This window comes from Acyrthosiphon pisum, chromosome A3 (genome assembly GCF_005508785.2).
Source record: "Acyrthosiphon pisum isolate AL4f chromosome A3, pea_aphid_22Mar2018_4r6ur, whole genome shotgun sequence".
Lineage (NCBI taxonomy): Eukaryota > Metazoa > Arthropoda > Insecta > Hemiptera > Aphididae > Acyrthosiphon > Acyrthosiphon pisum.
In genome coordinates, this window is record NC_042496.1 from 33,528,553 (window position 1) to 33,547,014 (window position 18,462).

The following is an 18,462-nucleotide window of genomic DNA, read 5'->3' on the forward strand; positions in this document are numbered from 1 at the left end:
GAGTAATATTGTAGTCTGGGATTTTTTTTCATAGGGTCGGGGATTTTTTTTCCGAGGTTGTTGGTCTAGGGATGTTTTTTCCGGGGATTTTTTTTCCGGGGGATTTTTATTCCGGGATTCATTTGATTAGGCCAAAAGTCAAGATGAAAACTACCTAAGTATTTTTAAATTTTCGATTGGAATAAAACGTTAATCACATAATAAAATTATGATATTTGTTATTCCGAGCATGAATGAAATAAATGTAATGGGATAAGAAATATAATGGTGGATTTGAAACGAGAATAATATTGTTAATCAAAATGTTTTGAATCAACTAGAGACAATTTTATTGAAAACCAATACCTGATAGACATTACTTATTGCACTTTTACCTTTCAAATTCGGAAGTAAACTAATTTATCCTTAAAATGTAACGATCACAAATTGTAAAAACTATAAACAAAAAGTAAAAACAATTGTTATATAACATATATTAATATTAGAAACTTCTTTTGAATGATAGGTAACAGGAGTCAAGAAAGTCCAAAATCCAAATGTGAAATTAGTAATTACCAATTATCATGATATTTATTTTATAACTGATAACAATAAATATGTTGATAAATAAGATGTTATATTCAAAATCATAATATTTTCTGCATATAAATAATTAAAATTTTTGAAAAAATAAATTATTAATCGAAGTAGATTTGAGTTTATTTTAAATAGGTAGAACGGAATTAATTATAATTGGAGTTGCACCATTATTACATTTATGCTTCGTTAGAATATTTACAATTAAAGATGACATAATGACAAATGTGCAAAAATGAATGACGTCGATAACTAAAACGTTACTATCATCCGATCGATCACATCATCAACATGAATATTTTTCAAAAAACAAATATTAAAAAACAATTTTACATTTTTCATTAGACTGTAGACCTACTTTCATGTTATTTGTAATAATAAATTATGTGTATGTTAGTATAATATTTTAATATTAGATAATTTATTGGAGTTTATTTGTTTTCTACTTTTGTGTACTATTATGGCATTCATACCCAAAAACTATATTGACAAAGCAGAAGATATTTCAGAACTGGTAATTACTCACAATAAATGCATTATAATATTATATTGTGAAATTAAATATTAAAATTGAAAAACTACTTTATTGACACATAATTTTCATAGGTTGTTAAAAATTGTAACGCATACTTACCAACAGCTTCTCGGTTATGTTTGATATCAACATTTATAGAAGATGGCCTACGAATGTATTTTCAGTGGTCAGAACAGAGCAGATACATGGACATGTCTTGGAATTGTGGAATGTTTTTAGCTACAGTTTTTGTTCTTATTAATTTAGTTGGACAGTTGGGTGGATGTATACTTATTTTACTACAAAAACACGTTCGAATAGCTTGTGGAATATTATTCTTTATAGTTGTATTGCAAGTAAGCCAGCATTGCTTAACATATAGTTTTATAATTTTTATTCTGACTTGATATGCTTATTAATAGTACTTAAGTATAAATTAAGATTATCACACTCTTTTATCCTTAACTAATAATGCTTATACTTTTTATATGAATCAAATGCATTAAAAAAATTTATTTTATTATTATATCTAGACGGTAGCATACAGCATTTTATGGGATTTTCATTTTTTGCTAAGAAATTTTGCATTAATCGGAGCATTATTATTAGTTCTTGCTGATAGTGAAGTAGAGTCAAAGTCTCTGCTGGCTGGTATTCCATCATTGGGTAACTTGCAATTTTATTAAAATACAGAACTAAAAACTAATTTGTTATTGTTTTAAAGGAGAAAACAAACAAAAAAATTATATGCAACTGACAGGAAGATGCTTGATTGCATTTATGTTCATTACATTATTAAAATATGAATTATCATTTTTCCAGGTTTTTATTTTAAGATACCATATTATTGTTTGAATATTATACCTTTAATTAACACCTAAACTTTTTGTGTAGCTGGTTCAAGACGTTTTAGGAACTATTATGATGGTATTAGTTTTCATTGGTTACAAGACTAAACTTAGTGCTTTAGTGCTTGTTCTGTTTTTAACAAGTTTAAATTTCTATTATAATGCTTGGTGGACAATACCTGAAACAAAACCTCTCCGTGATTTTCTAAAATATGACTTCTTCCAAGTAATTATATTAATATATTAAACATTTATTTATTTTTTGTGCTTCACTAATTTGTTTCAATGTTTAGACACTTTCGGTGATTGGAGGCTTATTAATGATTGTACTCAGAGGACCTGGCGGAGTCTCAATGGATGAACATAAAAAAAATTGGTAATCTCTATTCTAAAACAAATGTTTAATATAATGATGTTATTTTTCAAAAACAAATATATAAAATTTGATTATTTAATATGTTTACTAGATATTTATATAAGTCAATGTCCACTTCATATCATATATCATAAATTAGTTTTAGTATATTATCATTATAAGAGTGACAAAACCCAATACTTATAATAGTACAAACAATTAAGTATTCAGTATGCACTATAATAGCATTTGCATTTTTTAATATAATTTACTGAATAATCGCTTAATTAACACTTTAGTCCAGCGGTCGACACTTGGCCCAAATCCAGCTCGCAGAAGGGACCATCAAAATAATAATTTTTAATGCTGGTTTTGCGCACAAAAACAGATATTTAATCTATTTTTATGATGTATTTTGGCTCCACAAACATGTGTGAAACTTTGTTCTCTAAAATTACGTTTTTAAAGAACAAATATTGTTCAAGATTAACTGAACTTCACCTTGTTAACACTGCGCATTAGTTATTTACGAGAGTACCAAATTTCAAAAAACTTATTAATATTATATTGTATTAAATAATTTGCTTTAAGCAGCTTAAACTGTATTTTGAACACAAAAATGGATGCATTAAATAACAACTAAAATTTAAGTTTTTCTGACCCTCGACATTTTTTTTCCAAATTATCTAGATTTAATTGACGACCCCTGCTTTAGTGGGTTGGTAAGTGGTGTATATCTACACCTTTTGGTTTTTAACTTCTTAAGAGGATGTCTCACTGCATTTTTGGTTAGTTGAAAGTATTTTTTAGTATTTTAATCTCGAAGCAAGTTATGAGTTTGTAAAATATTAAAAACAATTTCTAACAAACCACGGAATATGTTATTTTCTTCAAGTTTAATAATAGGTAGATTGTTCCTCTTATATTAAAACTAACGAAGCTAAATAAGAATTTCTACATGTAAATACAACGCTCAAAGTTAAGACAAACCAAAAAGGCGAGACATCCTTTTAATAGCCTATGACACAATTGATCCATTTTTAGTACCTAACCATGTTTTTTAGTTGTATAGAATCATTTAACTAATTAATTTTATTCATAGCTAGAATCTTAATTTTCAATATTAAAATATGCAGAATAATATGATTATAATTTACAATTTATCAGTGTACTCATGAAGATTAACATTGTTAGACTATTTGTGTTGATGTATAATATTTTTGAAGTGGTTTGCTATAATTACAAAAACGCTCGTAGGTATGCACTAACAACTTTCATAATAATATGTTTTGTGTAATGTAATATTACATTGTAAATTTTGAGGTTAGGTTATTATTGATTATTACTTAATTGATGATATATCATATATAATGTATATATCTCTAGTTTTTACTTACATTTACTATTTGTAACTTAACAAAACAACAAAAATTGACAGAATGACCAGTTTGAAAGATTAAAAATTATTTTTCAATAAGAATATAATGTGTTAGTTTTTAATTTATTGTAATTCAATATTATTCTATTTTTTTTGTTGAATTATATAATCCAAATCCACTAACTGGAAAATCATTTAGTAATGGTGCCATTGTTGCTGGTACCATTCCCATGATTTTAAATTTTTTACCCATTTCCATTAATTTATTATAGCCGAATGTAAGTGATGTTGCTTCTTTTTCATTTTTTGTTAAGGTCAGCAAATTCTGTAAACATACAATAAATTAATTTTATTACAATAAGTATTATTTTCTTAAATTACTTGGTATCTCAAATTAATCATCATATTCTCTAAAAATATATTTTGACCAATTGGTCCAAAAGCCAAGACATCGGTTCCAGCAACATTTTTTAATCTATTAAAATCAACATCTGCTGTCAAGTCTACTGTTCCAGGCTTATGTAATGGATTAACTTGTTGGTGTCCACTAAAAGCCTATATATAAACATTTATTATTGTTGTTTAATGTTTTTTCAAATCAATATTTAAAAGCTTACCCTAAAGGTATCAATTATTGGTTTATCTTGTCCATAATCAATACATAGAAATATTCCACCATCTAGTATTATTCTCTCACTTAGCTTCTGCATTACAATAGCTGCGTCCAGCCCAACTTCAATTTCATTAACATTTTTAAGATTTGAACATTTATAATAGTCTATCTGATAAAAACAACTTATTATTAAAATATTTTACATATTTTGTCCATATATAGTTAAATAACATACTGTGGATATTAAATTTGATGTAGTTGTAGATGTTTTACTTAAGACATAACGAAATGTTCCACTTATATCATTTTCAATATCTATGACTATTTCACGCCATTTTTCATTAATTTTCTAAATAGCAAAATAAATAAATAATCAGCTATAAACTTAAATATTTAATAATTTATACTTGCCCTGAATTTATGTACAGGTAAAGCATCAAAAAATTCTTGAGCAACTATCAAACTAAATGTATTTCTAGGGATATCATCTATTGATTCATACCAGAATATCTCTTTCATTCCATATTTTTCAGATGTTATACCGTGTTGATAATAACATTTACCTGAATCTGTCCGTAAATCTGAACAGCCTAGTTTATCGGCTTGTTCTAGGCTACATTTTTTACTTGTTTCTACCATATGTATGCTAAGGTCAAGTGAGCTGTATTGAGTTTGTTTTAATAACTGAAAAACAAAAAAAAAATTACTAATAGCATTGAGTATCAACATTAAATAGTACTACTTATAATCAATACTAATAGGTACTTAATATACAATTTTTAATTAATTGTAAATCACTAATTTTAATGAGCTACCTTTTCATAATATAAAAAGAAAGTTTGCTACAATCAATGCAACTTTTATATACAAATAAAATGCTACTTTTTTAAATAGAAAATTAACACTTGTTAGTTATGATAATAGGCTCCAGTCAGAAAGGTAAATCTTAAGTATAATTATGATATTATGAAATCTATCAGTGCCTATAAAAAATATTTAACATTTTTTGAAACAATGTTCATGCATATTATTGTGTAAAAATGTTTAAATCTAGAATGAATCTTAGTCAAGGATAAAAATCAATGTTTGTAAATGTATAGTAAATGCTTGTAAAAAAATAGAATTCATATTAAGAAATGTTGGGTTAGTTATAATGGAATAATGGAAAATTGTAGTTTATCTCTTGCTAAATTATATAACCAAAACAAGGCAGTAAGTAGTAGATACTTGCTAGTGCTGGTACTGGTCCAAATTATTTATTTAGTTAAATTACTAATAATAAAAATATGATACTTAGACATTGTTTAGTAAAATTAGTTTACTGTCTATAAGTAATAGATTATAGCTACAATGTAACCTTACTCTTAACATATCTGTCATCATAACTCCGGTTCCAGGTCCAAGTTCTATTAAATTCACAGGAGATGGACACCCTGCTTTCTCCCACAAGCTTAACAACCATAGCATGACCATCTATAAATATCATTTACATAATATATACATATATAAAGTTAAACTAAAACATTAAAATAATAAAACTTAAAGACAAAAGCTAAACGTAATTTTAATTTAGAATAATATTATTGATTACTCACTTCTCCATAAAGTTGACTAATTTCAGGAGATGTTATAAAATCCCCATCCGAACCAAAGACATTTCCACTATTATAGTATGTTTTTAATGATTCTCGCATATATTCTGCTAATGTAATTGGGCCATTTATACGTATTTTATCTTGAAAATATTTTGTTAAGTTTTGTTGAACTGGTAAATTATTTTGGAGAGTTGCAATTGTTCGAACAATAGATCTTGGTTGCAATTTTAATAATTTCAACATTTTTTTTTCCAATAAATATTTGTTGTTATTTATTATTTTCTGATTTCCGTCTATATGATAAAATGGTTTAAAAAAAATAAAAGAGCACACATTATTTGTAATTTTGTAGAATAACTAATTTTCCTATAATATCATATTATATTATGATGTTCGATAATATTTATTTAGTTATTTTAGTTTATACAGTAAATTTAGACTCTGTGATCTGTATGACTAGCGACAACTATAATGAGTATTTAACAATTAAAATTTGTGTATATAATATATATATGTTTAAAAAAATAAAATGAATATATAAATTTAAAATTTATAAATATTTATTATCAGATAAAATAGATAAGATACTATCTTCGAACCATAGAGTAATATGCTCTATGCTTCGAACAGAGCACATAAGCACAGATTATATAATCTGTGGTATAAGAAAACTGGTATACGGACAATTGCACCGGGATGGTTACATGGTTCATTACCCCGGTTTGGAATAATTTTAAACCTGTCTAGTTTATATAGCGAATTTCTAGTAGGTCCTCGTCCCCGCATAAAAATCCCGAATGAAGATCGGTCTCCGCCATGTTAATTTTATATCCCGGGCCGTCCAATATTTTTTCTCGAGGCAATGACAGTTTTTTAGTAATATATACTATATATTATTTATTACTAAATACAAGTGTAGTGTGTAGGTTTTAGTTTAATCATAGTTGAAATATATTTCAACATTCAACCATAAGTTGAAAGGAAAATCAAATGATCTTGGATTATATAGAAACAGACCCAATAAAACATCATCGACCGAGAAGAAGCAATTATTAGGGAGATTAAACAACATGTCTAAATTAGCAAGACCTGTATTGATAGATTTAGGAGGATTGTCATTTAGAGAAGAGTATATAGGCCAATAGGTAGGTATGTAAAACATATTAACAGAGTCTGCGGCTCATCATTTCTATTAATTCCGTTATAACTAATGATTTTAGAAACACAACAATTGGAGTGGTTTTTTTTTAACTAAGTCCCAGAACTTAAATGATTGTTTTTAAGAAAATTCTCAAATTTTTTAACTAAAAATTATTCAATTTTTATAGCTAAGGATTAAAAATTTAAAATAATATTCCACGTAAGTAGTTCATACTGTAACCAAAAAATGTAAAAGATATAGGTATAAACACAGTTGTTTTTTTATAGTTATTTGAAGTTCAAGTTTTGACAAAATTAGATATTTAAGCAATGAAGGACGATTTCAGTTTTATGTTATAAATTTAAATATATATTCGTGGGTGCTTTAAACTTCTAAAGTAAATTATTATATACAAATTATTTAATTCAACTTACCGGCTACCGTATTAATATAACGTTCGAAATCACGCTCTTTTTTACATTCCAACTCTGTCATCTTCCTTCAGCCATAATCACCCCATGCACAGGATGCTTAGGTTGGCCAATCAACTATGATTTACATTCACATTGAATCTCGTGTATTTGTTTAAATATTTCTTATGTTAATTTACCTAGTCTAGTTTGTACTTAATTCTGTGTTGTTATCCATTTGTTTTTAGTATGTAAATACTGTATGCCATTCTATAAATTTAACACCATATCCATTAGGTACCCAATTGTAAAGTGTAAGCTACTATACAGCAGAGTAATACTTACTTAATCACATTTTTTTTATATACATTTGTATTATTATTATATGATTTCACATAAAAAATAAATTATTTTTATATATACCAACCTATTATTTTTTTTTATACACATTTATACTATTTATTTGTTACCTATCACATTTGTTGAAAACAATAACTTGAGCGTAGCTCAACAAATATTTCTAACGAGCTTAAAATGTTTATTTATATTAGTTATAACTTATAAATTTATAATAATAGTAGAAATAGTACCTAATTATTTAATTTAACCTGTTGTATATCTATTAAAAAAATATTTTTGTGCTACCGCTCATTGTAAAGTCATACGAATAAATAAATAAATATCCAATGATTTTTTTATTTTGTTGTAATTTAAAAACGAATACCCATAAATAGTTACTCCAATATTTTTAAAAATATTATCATTTTCTATAAAATATGGTTATTTTCAAAATATTTTTACTCATTTAGAGCTATAATTTATAGTTTTGAAATTTTTTAAAATTGTAAGTAGGTATATTGATAAAATTTGTTTTCTCGGTCAAAATGCTTAAAAATTCAATACCAAGGTTCCTCATAAGTTCTTATTATATATAATTAAAGATACATATAATATCGTTGACTCCTAAAACCTTACACTTGCGCTAAAATACAGAACAAAACCGTACACTATTAGTAGGTTAAAACCACACAATTCCTAAAGTGATATGCAAAAACCACACACTTATGATCTTGACTCCAAAAAGGTCTTTACAATAGAACTTTATAATGTATATATACAATATTATGCAAACAAGATTTAAACATTTAAACAAGTGCACCTAAAAATAAATATAATTTATATAAAAATCAAAAACATTACTATTATGTATTTACTAACTGTTTTTGTTTTAAAACGTGTTAGCATGCTTATTGTATACTGTATAGTACCTTATGGGTTATTTAGCACACAAAATAGTATGCGATTTTAACCCACAGTAAGTTTAGTTATACCAAAAAATGTGCGGTTTTTGTCTGTCGACCTTTTTGGAGCTGAAATCAAAAGTGTGCAGTTTTTGGATGCAACCAATATATATACGATTTTTAAAATAACTCAAATTTTGAAAAAATAAGTCAAAATTGTGAAGATTATGAAAATGTTAAACTATTTTGTTGTTAAAAATGTATAAAATGTTCAATTTTCATAGCTAAAGCTCGATATTATAATAAAAAGGTTCCTAAATATTTTTTATTGGAACCAACAAATCTAAGATATTTTTGTAGACATTCAAAATTTAAATTTGGACAAAATTATAGAAAATTAAACTAAAAATAACGATTTAAGTTATTTTGTTGAATTTCAAAAATATTGTTCCTGGAGATTTGAAACTTTCAAGTCTATTGTGATATTTTATACACAATGTCATTAACAATTATTAATGTAATGTTTTCGAAAAAAATAATTTAATTTAATACACTTTATAGTTTATAGCAATAAAACTGTCTGTTTTCGGTCAGAACCGAATATTCATATAATAATCAATGATTTACCGTTGAATTATTCAAATTTAACATAATTTCATTACAGTTGTAGCAGTATAGGTACACCTGAGTACTCGACTACTATAGTACGATACAGTACGATACGACTAGTACCTGTAAAGCATTCAGCAGAATAGTTAATTAACATTCCCACTTTTAATTTATGATAAAAAGTTAAAAGATAGGAATCTTTATAAAAAACTTAAAAGAATTTAACACATTTTTAAGGAACTTTAATTAAATATCAAGAAAAATTGTTATATTAAAATTAAAATAAGTAAAAAAAATATAGTGGTTTAAGTTTACTTATATACAATAATACTTCAAATGCTCAATATAGATAGTATAATATTTAATTGGCCCAAAAAGTGGAAAATTTCATGAAGCCATCAGGAAAAATTAAATATTAATTGAGAGTCATAGTTGACCTCTTAAACACCATAGATCCACAATAACAGAGTTGCATATTGATTTATGTTAGCTAAGTATAATATTCTATTTCTATATATTTATTTACTAAGTACCCTCAAGGCTTCTTAAATCCATATTTTTTCTTTTTTACTTATTGTTCTAAATTGTAACAGATTGTAAAATGTATAGTAAAAAAAAAATAATAATAATAAATATTTATTTATGTATAAAAAGGTACCAACAAATTGTTATATGCGCTCAATATACATTTATATACCTACATATTAATCATATTATAGTACCTATAGCTATATTATACCGACATTATATTGGTATATACATAAACATTAGGAAGGTACCATATATTATTAGATAATAGATGCCAGATGGTCTATAATGATTATGCTATTATATATGCAAATGTATAGTTTAGATTTCTTAAACAATAATTTGTTTGGAATTGTCATATTATTACGTCTAATAAAACATAAAGGTGGATATAGTAAAAAGCTGGTATTATAGCATTAAACCAATGTATAGAAAATCGAAGAAACAATATTTCGGGCAAAAGTTCATAATAAACAGTTAATACCTATAATACAAAGATAATGCGCCAATAATATATGGTTAATATGTTCTAAAATATATATTTATGTCGCAGACGACGATGATGGTCATCGTAGTATTACGATCCTCATAAGCTGAACAAACGTCGTTTGTTCGGTTATACGACAATAATATAACAAAATACTCATTCAGATAAATGCAGAATAGTGATTATCTATCGTTTGAGTACAATGTACTTCAGGCTATCGGTGTGTTTCCTTCAACGAAATGGACGAAATGGACACAGCGGGTTTTCAACTTTTACCGGGCAATCTTTTTTATTTTCTTAGCCTTGATCACGTTTCTGATGACGGTCCAGATGTTCATCGCTACCGACCTGACACTGTTGGCAAGGACTATAGACATTTGGACTATGTTCTTCACGGGCCTTTACAAATGGTTTTACATGACGATGTTTAGCGGTGAATTTTCCAAGCTCAAAACAGCACTGACGCAAATACAAACTCAAGGATCTGCGGCGTACGGCCGCTCGGCCGACGCGTTTACGGCCACCTATTTAAAGCAAACGCGAAAGATCAGCTCTTGGTATCTGTTCAGCGGTATGGTCGCGGCTTCTTTCATCATCGTCAGCCCCTTGTTGACCTATCCAAAGGGGTAAAGTGAATAAAAATGTCTTTGTCATTATCTACATCTAATGTTATAATTATATTATACCTAGGGTTCTAAACTTGAAATATTTTACATGAAATTTTTCAATTGAAATATTTCAAAATTAAAAATTTTACTGTTCTTGAAATATTTCAATGAAATTATGAAAAATATTTTTCTTTTTTATACATGTTCCGTTATAGATGATTAGAAACAATAAATTGATTACACACTTAGAATTAAAGGAAAACATATATTTTTGTTGATTTATTATTTGATATTTGTATAGTTTATATTATGTATAGCTGAAAAATATTCCTGGCATTATTTTGAGAATAAAAACATTTTTTTACATGAGTTTTAAAATATTGTTGTATGTGAACCACTTAAACACCAGTGATTCAAAAGATAATGGTTTGAAATAAACTTGAGATCAATTCCAACAATGAATGAAATACCTAATAGTGTATTTTCATTTTTCAATAAGTATAAAGTGTACAAAAGTCGTATAATATGTGAGTGTATATGTGGCTGAGTGATGCAAAGGGGCTCTGGGTTCATTATTTAATACTTAGTTCATATAATTTGTTATAAGTAGTATACATTTATTAAACAACTTATAAATTATATGTAAATATGTTACATATTTTCTTTGTTTCATACAATAAACCAACTTTTAAAAATGTTCACTTAGAAGTTGACGACTATAAACTTTTAGATATAATAAACATTTTATTTTTATTTTTCATCAAAATGAAATATTTCAAGAAAATAAATTTCGTGAAGTTTTAAAACCCTATAATGATACCTATTAACCTGCTCCTGTTAATAGAGAAAAATATAATATATTATTGCAATTTTGCACACAATGATTTTAATAATTACCTATACTGTGCGTATTTCAGTGATCGATCATATTTTCAATACTACAACGATCCAAGAAGCTACCCATTAACCTGTTGGTTACCATTCGAGTTGAACGAAAATTGGATATTTTTAGTGGTTTTTGTCTGCCAGTCTATTGCGTTAGTGTTCGTCGTAAACATATACTTGGGAATTGATGCGTATTTGTTTGGCGCTATTTATGCTGTAGGCGGTCAAATTGAATTACTAAATACATCTCTAAATAATAACGAAATCATTTTGGCACAATGTAAGTACCTATAAATAGTATTAAACTATATTAAAACAGATCAAATTATATTTTCGAAATTGTTTAAACGATATAAGAAAAACTCGTGAGTAGGTAACCAGCCTTAAATAACAATTTCAAGATTTTATTACTTATAAACAAATATGTCATCAACATAAATCGGTAAGAAAATAAAAAGTTGAAAATTTCAATAATAGTGTCTATAAATATTTATCAAAAAAGTGAATTTTATTCGTTTTTGAAAAATAATAAAAAAATATAATCAATTTGGTTGAAAACTATGTAATGTAACATATAATTAATATTTCCGTTTTTAGTTTTTAGTTTTTCCCGATTACTTTAAAAATGTCTGGGAATTTCTAATTTCGACTCCTTTTAGTACCTACGACCTACCTATATAAGAAAAAACAACATATACCATTGTAATACTATACATAGGTACATTCATTCCTCCAATAGTCCAATCAGTATAATATATAGTTAAATAAAAATACTAACTTTTATAATTTAATTCAATTTTATATAATTTTATAAGACGAAATTTGGAGTCTTGCGTAATCAATAGATGGTATTATTATACAGTTATATATAAATATCAATAGTTATAAATATCAAATTATACAGCTTTTAGATGTATTAAGTGTATTATAAATTATAATGCACTAATGCCACTTAATATTTTATGGCTTAAGTGGTTTTTAATTATTTTAAACTATTATGAAATTAAAATTAAAATTGATATTTTATATCGTTACAACTCCCTAGTCCCTATATTACTAAATACATGCTTATGGCAACCCCAAGTACACAACTATAAGAATATATAATATATTTTTTTCGAAGAATGTTGTTGTACTAGGTATCCAAGAAATAATAATTATCAAATTTCAGACAAGTACTTATAGTTTATTATTATAATAGGTAATTAAATAATCTTTTAAAGAGTCTGTATAAGAGATGACAAGGGATATAACTTTGGAGCAAACATGTATAGCTGACCCGTTGAAGTTCGATTTAAATTATCTATACAATGATTACAATAATGAATATTGCATTTAATTTTATCAAACAGTATCAATCATCGTTAATTTTAAATAGATTGTCCATCTTACACTTTTAAGTTTTAACACAAGATTTTTACAGTCGAAAATTCTTCATGTACCAATCAGATTTCAATGTATACTGAAAAACAACAAATACGCTGCTACTCGACACTCCGAGAATGTGTAAAACATCATATTCTAATCCTTGAGTAGGTATAAAATATAAGTACCTTCCTATTAAACATTTTACATACAACTGTAAATATATGGTTATATTGTGAATATGTTAATTTATTATTTAGTACCAACTTTTAAACTACCTATATATTTATACATTCATATTGTAATGGTTGCCGTTTGTTTGTTTTGCAGTTATATAACAAATATACGTAAACTGTTTAGCACACTTATAATTATGGACTATTTACATGGAATAACCTCGGTGACATTTGCATTATTTCAGTCAACGGTATGCACTATTTATTATTATAATATACTATTATACTAATATAGTAATATCATGTAATATACTAAATGTATTATACCATTATAGTATTGTACCAGTATTTATTGTATATAGATACAGGCCTGAGGCCATAGTAAATTTCACATCTGTATTTGACACTTTGATGAAACAATTCAGTATTCAAATGAGCAATTTACTGCGGCAATTCTTTACTTATCAATACTCTGTCCAGCGAGAGAACGCGTCGATTCTCCACATCCCCCCGCGTCACCTTGCTATCGAAACCGGTTCCCTTATGGCAGGGTGTTGCGTAGGGGGAACCAGTTTTGGTCGGTGCGCGGTGCGTTCTCTCGCTGGACAGACGATATAGGTACCTAAGCACTAGGCTAAGCTTCAATACGGAACATATAATTTATGTATTATTTTAACTGCTGATTCAACACAACCATTCGATTGTGGGTGAAATGGTGCCCCTGTCACAGTGTCACATGTTTTATATTTAGATTTTTGCAATACAATTGAAATTTATAAAATCTGTAATACAAATCTGATGTAATTGTTTTCGGAATAACACAAACGTATTAAGTATTTGTAGTCCTTTATTATAAACTATACATTTTAATGATGAACATTAAATTGTCTACTCACTAATGAGTAATGACCGATGGACAGTCTCAACCGGTCGTAATATGATACTTATAGTAGGTATACATGTGTACAGTGTGACGTTCGTATACATACATGGTAAATGCCAGAATGCCTGAATATGCAACAGTGTAAATACAAGCTAATATTTGATAATTAAATTGTATGAAATAATTCAATATTCATATTAGTAATTTACTTCAGCAATCCTCTACTCACCTACTTAAGTTTAAATACGCACCAATGCACCATGTTATTTGTTTATATAATATAGAATTGTTCACTGTGCATATGCAGATATGATCTTCCCATATGTTTCCCTTAATACCTAATGAATTTATTCAAATTAATTTTTGCAATTTTGTACCAGGATATATTATTAGTGTATAATATATAACTTATAAGAATTTCGAGTATAGCTTATACTTTCATATTCTAATCAGTACACAATTATCGATTTGAGATACCTAATAAGCTTGTTCCAATTTCGTTCATACATACTTGATTGAAAATTTCAATAAAGCCATAAACGTGTCAATCTAGATTCGATAATAATAGATACTTTTATATAGGTACCTAATTACAAATGTATAATAATATATAAATGTTTAACCTGATTCTGTAGTGATGGATTACTTATTTATCTTTAAAAATGAATATAATAGCAATACTCATACAGTCATACATAACAGCTCAAGAGTATAACCGTTGAATATACATAATATACATAATATAATATTTAATCAATATTCAATGGTACCTATAGGCTATAACATATTAAAATCAGATATAAATATATACCTAACACACAGACTTCTATACTACATAAAAACAATATAGAAATCTGTGACCTAACATTATCACAGACAATATTTTTCATATATTCTGTGATATAAGATATAAGATATTATAATGTCGATATGTATCTATTACAAAAACGAATGTTTAAAGGTATAATATTAGAAATCGCTAAAATAATTATTTATAAATTATAATACCTATATTTGGCTATTTAATATAATTTTCATTTTACTTAATTTTATGTCTTTCTACGTTATATTTTAAGATTTTTGTTCATAACATCTACTTATAATATATTTTAATATTATATATTAATATTTTGTTTTAATATCTATGCCCTTCAATTTACACTTTATCAAGCATAGGCGCAAATTGAGGGGCTTGGGGTGCTAAGCCCCCCAAACTTAGCTGTAGCCCCCCCAAAAAACTTAGGACATACAATTTTAATATGCTATATTGCAATAGTCTGCTTGCCTTTATTATATTCTGCCCCCCCCCCCCCCAAGCCAAAAGTTGAAATTGCGCCTATATGTTATCAATTTTTTTTATTTATACCTATTGATAAATACCTACTTCATTTAAATTACTATTTAAGCTTTAGTTATATATATTTATATAATACTAGAACAGGTATAATGAATTAATTTTTTTCCTTGGGATTTTTACACGTTTTTAAATAATCTGTATATTATATGAACAAAACTATCCTGAATTACTGAGTGACTGATTCTATAATCAACGTGAAGCCGACAGGCACGTATCTAGTGGGGTGGGGGCTGTCTACGGGGTCTGGCAACTTTTGTGTACCGCCATATAAAATCATTATCCTATTATAATTTAATTCAAAATAAAACCCTTCATCTGCTATGAACTACACGACATTATAAATAAATTAAAACATTTAAGAAATAACTATATATTGAAACATTTTCATCTATTTTTCAAGGTGCTAATAAATTAAGAAAACTTTATTTTGATTCAGACACATTTTATATCCACGTATTAAAAAAAACCAAAAACACAGAGATAACTATGATTGTAACACAACGGAAGAATACTATAGAACATCGATGTTTGTACCATCGATAGACAGTTTCATTTTAAATTTGGAAAACCGTTTTACACAAAACAATTTTGATTTATCATCATCAATTGAAATCCTATTGCCAAAATTTGTTTTAAACGAAAATGTTTCGAAACTTAAAAATTTAAACATATTTTACGTATATCGTATTATCTGAAAAGTGGTTGAGTCTGAATTTTTATTATGGTGTGAAAAATAGAAAATTGTGTTAATGTAGAAAAAATCCACTGAAATGATGGATATTTTGGATGCATGAGATGCAAAGATTTATCCTAACACACATTTTTTATTGAAAATCTTGAAAACTGTACCTGCAGTTTTTACAACAGCAGTTGTACGTTCATTTTCAACACTAAAGTGCTTAAGTGGATGTCAGCTCACTATTTATTTTCTCCCTCTGGGCCCACGCGCAACATAGACAAAATGCATTTACGCAGAATCATTTTTTCCACGTTTTTAAGTAATCTTAGAGTAAAATCACCCATTACAAATAAAATAGAGAATAATATTTTTGAAGTAATAACATATCGATTTGTCTAAATATTGTCTCAAAATAATTTAAACATAATTTAAATTTACAAAATTTTTTTGTTTATTTTGAAAGTTGAATACAAAGTCAAATAACAATAAAATATAAAATCGATATGTCATTCCCTCAAAAATATCATACTCTATATTTTTTGTATTGGGTGATTTTACTCTAAGATTACATAAAACACGGGATCAGCTATACCTAGTATCTATATTAGAATTATATAATAATAGTTTTATCACGTGTTTGGTATTCAGATCAGTGCCAGCATAATTGAAACAATCAGTGTGATATGTTTCATTTGTATAAGCATTTGGCACCAATATCTCAACAATTTTTTTGGCGAATTCATCATACAAAAAGTAAGGATTATAAACCTACCTACATAATGTAATGTAATTATATATACCTAGTTATTTATGTCTATGTACAGCAATTAAGTGTTTGCACGTTATCGTATAACGTTCCTTGGTGGAGATGTGACAAAAGGATACGACAATTACTGGCGTTAATGATTTTGAGATCTATTAAACCAACTTTTATCACAGGATTTTATATGTACAAGTTAAGTTACGAGTCATTCATTTCGGTAAGATTATTTTTATTTTATATTTTTTTACCTTTTTTGAAGTCCACATCTATGTTATATATGTATAACTTACCTAGCTAAATAAAGTATACCAATACCAGATGTAGATCACGGTATAGAGAGGTATTACCTACTAAGTTTTCACTAACTGATTATATCTATTTATGTAATGATTTTCAGTTTATAAAAGCATTATACACTTACTACATGGTATTGAGGCGAGTCAACGTCAAAGACAAAAATGCATGAGGTCAGATTTAAATTTTAAAAAAATAGTTGTTAAATCGGTTTTATGTTTTTTAACAAGTAACATTTGTAACAACTTATTAGGTATGATATTTTAGTTACATAATATTGTATATTATTTATATTCTTATTATTAGTTTATTAATTTAGGCATTAAAAGTTTAGATGAGTTTAGACGTAACTTTAATCATTATTTTTATAACATCGCATTTATTATTTCTGTTAGGTCTAGTAAAAAATTTTAATAAAAAATCGAGTTTCCTTTCTTTGGTGACCAGTTCATCAATAACTTTGGTTTTTTAATCGTTGGGTCATCACATTGAGTACGCTATACTAGTTAACTCATCCATTCAGAAACACCCTGCATAAATATAAAACAAAATATCAAGTATTCAAGTGTAGGCATTTACCATCTACTTCAATAATTATCAAAACTCAAAGGACCCACCAAAAATACATATATTGCTGTCACTGCAGAGTGCAGGGTGTACTATGTATTATAACTACTAAGTTTAAAATAAAATATATATATCAACGTTCATACATAATAATATGTAAATATACAAAGCCACAAAGATGGGCAAGTCAGTGGATATTTTAAGGAATTAAAAAAAAATTCACGCTGACTATCAAAATCAACATAAAATGAGCTTACAAAAAACTTTTTAGTATTAAATATTATAGTGAACATTACCTATATATCTAACAATACGATCAAAATTCACAACAATAATTATTAATTACAAATAATTTATGAGTTCAGTAAATTAATTATTTTTAATTATAAAAAATGAAATCAATATTTCTATAAAAGTTAAGTTACTTTTAACTAACTTAAATAATGAGTTACATTTTTTTCCATGTTATTTAGTAACTTATGTATTATGAGTTAATTTATTTTACTGTCAGGTTACCTAAGTTAATTTTATTCCTAAACCAAAATTTGAGTTGAATTGAATTAAAAAAAAAAATAAGTAATAATAATCCA

General features: G+C 26.6%; 3 protein-coding genes across 3 annotated transcripts; 2 read left to right on the plus strand and 1 right to left on the minus strand.

The window, feature by feature from the left end:
* Window positions 1-866: 866 nt before the first annotated feature.
* LOC100163368 (surfeit locus protein 4 homolog) lies at window positions 867-2,393 on the plus strand. Its single transcript, XM_001947107.3, has 6 exons — window positions 867-1,090; window positions 1,183-1,446; window positions 1,624-1,756; window positions 1,815-1,912; window positions 1,985-2,164; window positions 2,232-2,393. Exons 1-6 carry the CDS (start codon window positions 1,037-1,039, stop codon window positions 2,316-2,318), a joined length of 816 nt encoding a protein of 271 aa, XP_001947142.1. The 5' UTR covers window positions 867-1,036; the 3' UTR covers window positions 2,319-2,393.
* Window positions 2,394-3,775: 1,382 nt separating this feature from the next.
* LOC100168872 (protein arginine methyltransferase NDUFAF7, mitochondrial) lies at window positions 3,776-6,465 on the minus strand. Its single transcript, XM_008187161.3, has 7 exons — window positions 5,880-6,465; window positions 5,647-5,757; window positions 4,696-4,968; window positions 4,520-4,633; window positions 4,289-4,453; window positions 4,053-4,226; window positions 3,776-3,996 (listed from the first exon to the last, which is right to left on the minus strand). Exons 1-7 carry the CDS (start codon window positions 6,120-6,122, stop codon window positions 3,811-3,813), a joined length of 1,266 nt encoding a protein of 421 aa, XP_008185383.2. The 5' UTR covers window positions 6,123-6,465; the 3' UTR covers window positions 3,776-3,810.
* Window positions 6,466-9,916: 3,451 nt separating this feature from the next.
* LOC107884389 (odorant receptor 67c-like) lies at window positions 9,917-17,632 on the plus strand. Its single transcript, XM_016806330.2, has 7 exons — window positions 9,917-10,921; window positions 11,821-12,068; window positions 13,212-13,320; window positions 13,484-13,580; window positions 16,897-17,001; window positions 17,073-17,228; window positions 17,409-17,632. The coding sequence occupies exons 1-7, from the start codon at window positions 10,464-10,466 to the stop codon at window positions 17,475-17,477; spliced, it is 1,242 nt and encodes a 413-aa protein (XP_016661819.1). The 5' UTR covers window positions 9,917-10,463; the 3' UTR covers window positions 17,478-17,632.
* Window positions 17,633-18,462: the final 830 nt, after the last annotated feature.

Excerpts from the sequence above, each read along its gene's own strand:
- LOC100163368 (XM_001947107.3), top strand. The coding sequence starts at position 1,037 with ATGGCATTCATACCCAAAAACTATATTGACAAAGCAGAAGATATTTCA. Across the intron at positions 1,091-1,182 it reads CAGAAGATATTTCAGAACTG|GTTGTTAAAAATTGTAACGC; the intron begins GTAATTACTCAC and ends TAATTTTCATAG. Across the intron at positions 1,757-1,814 it reads GGCTGGTATTCCATCATTGG|GAGAAAACAAACAAAAAAAT; the intron begins GTAACTTGCAAT and ends ATTGTTTTAAAG.
- LOC100168872 (XM_008187161.3), bottom strand. The coding sequence starts at position 6,122 with ATGTTGAAATTATTAAAATTGCAACCAAGATCTATTGTTCGAACAATT. Across the intron at positions 5,758-5,879 it reads TTAGTCAACTTTATGGAGAA|ATGGTCATGCTATGGTTGTT; the intron begins GTGAGTAATCAA and ends TGATATTTATAG. Across the intron at positions 4,454-4,519 it reads CATCAAATTTAATATCCACA|ATAGACTATTATAAATGTTC; the intron begins GTATGTTATTTA and ends TGTTTTTATCAG.
- LOC107884389 (XM_016806330.2), top strand. The coding sequence starts at position 10,464 with ATGCAGAATAGTGATTATCTATCGTTTGAGTACAATGTACTTCAGGCT. Across the intron at positions 13,321-13,483 it reads CATCATATTCTAATCCTTGA|TTATATAACAAATATACGTA; the intron begins GTAGGTATAAAA and ends TTTGTTTTGCAG. Across the intron at positions 17,002-17,072 it reads GCGAATTCATCATACAAAAA|CAATTAAGTGTTTGCACGTT; the intron begins GTAAGGATTATA and ends GTCTATGTACAG.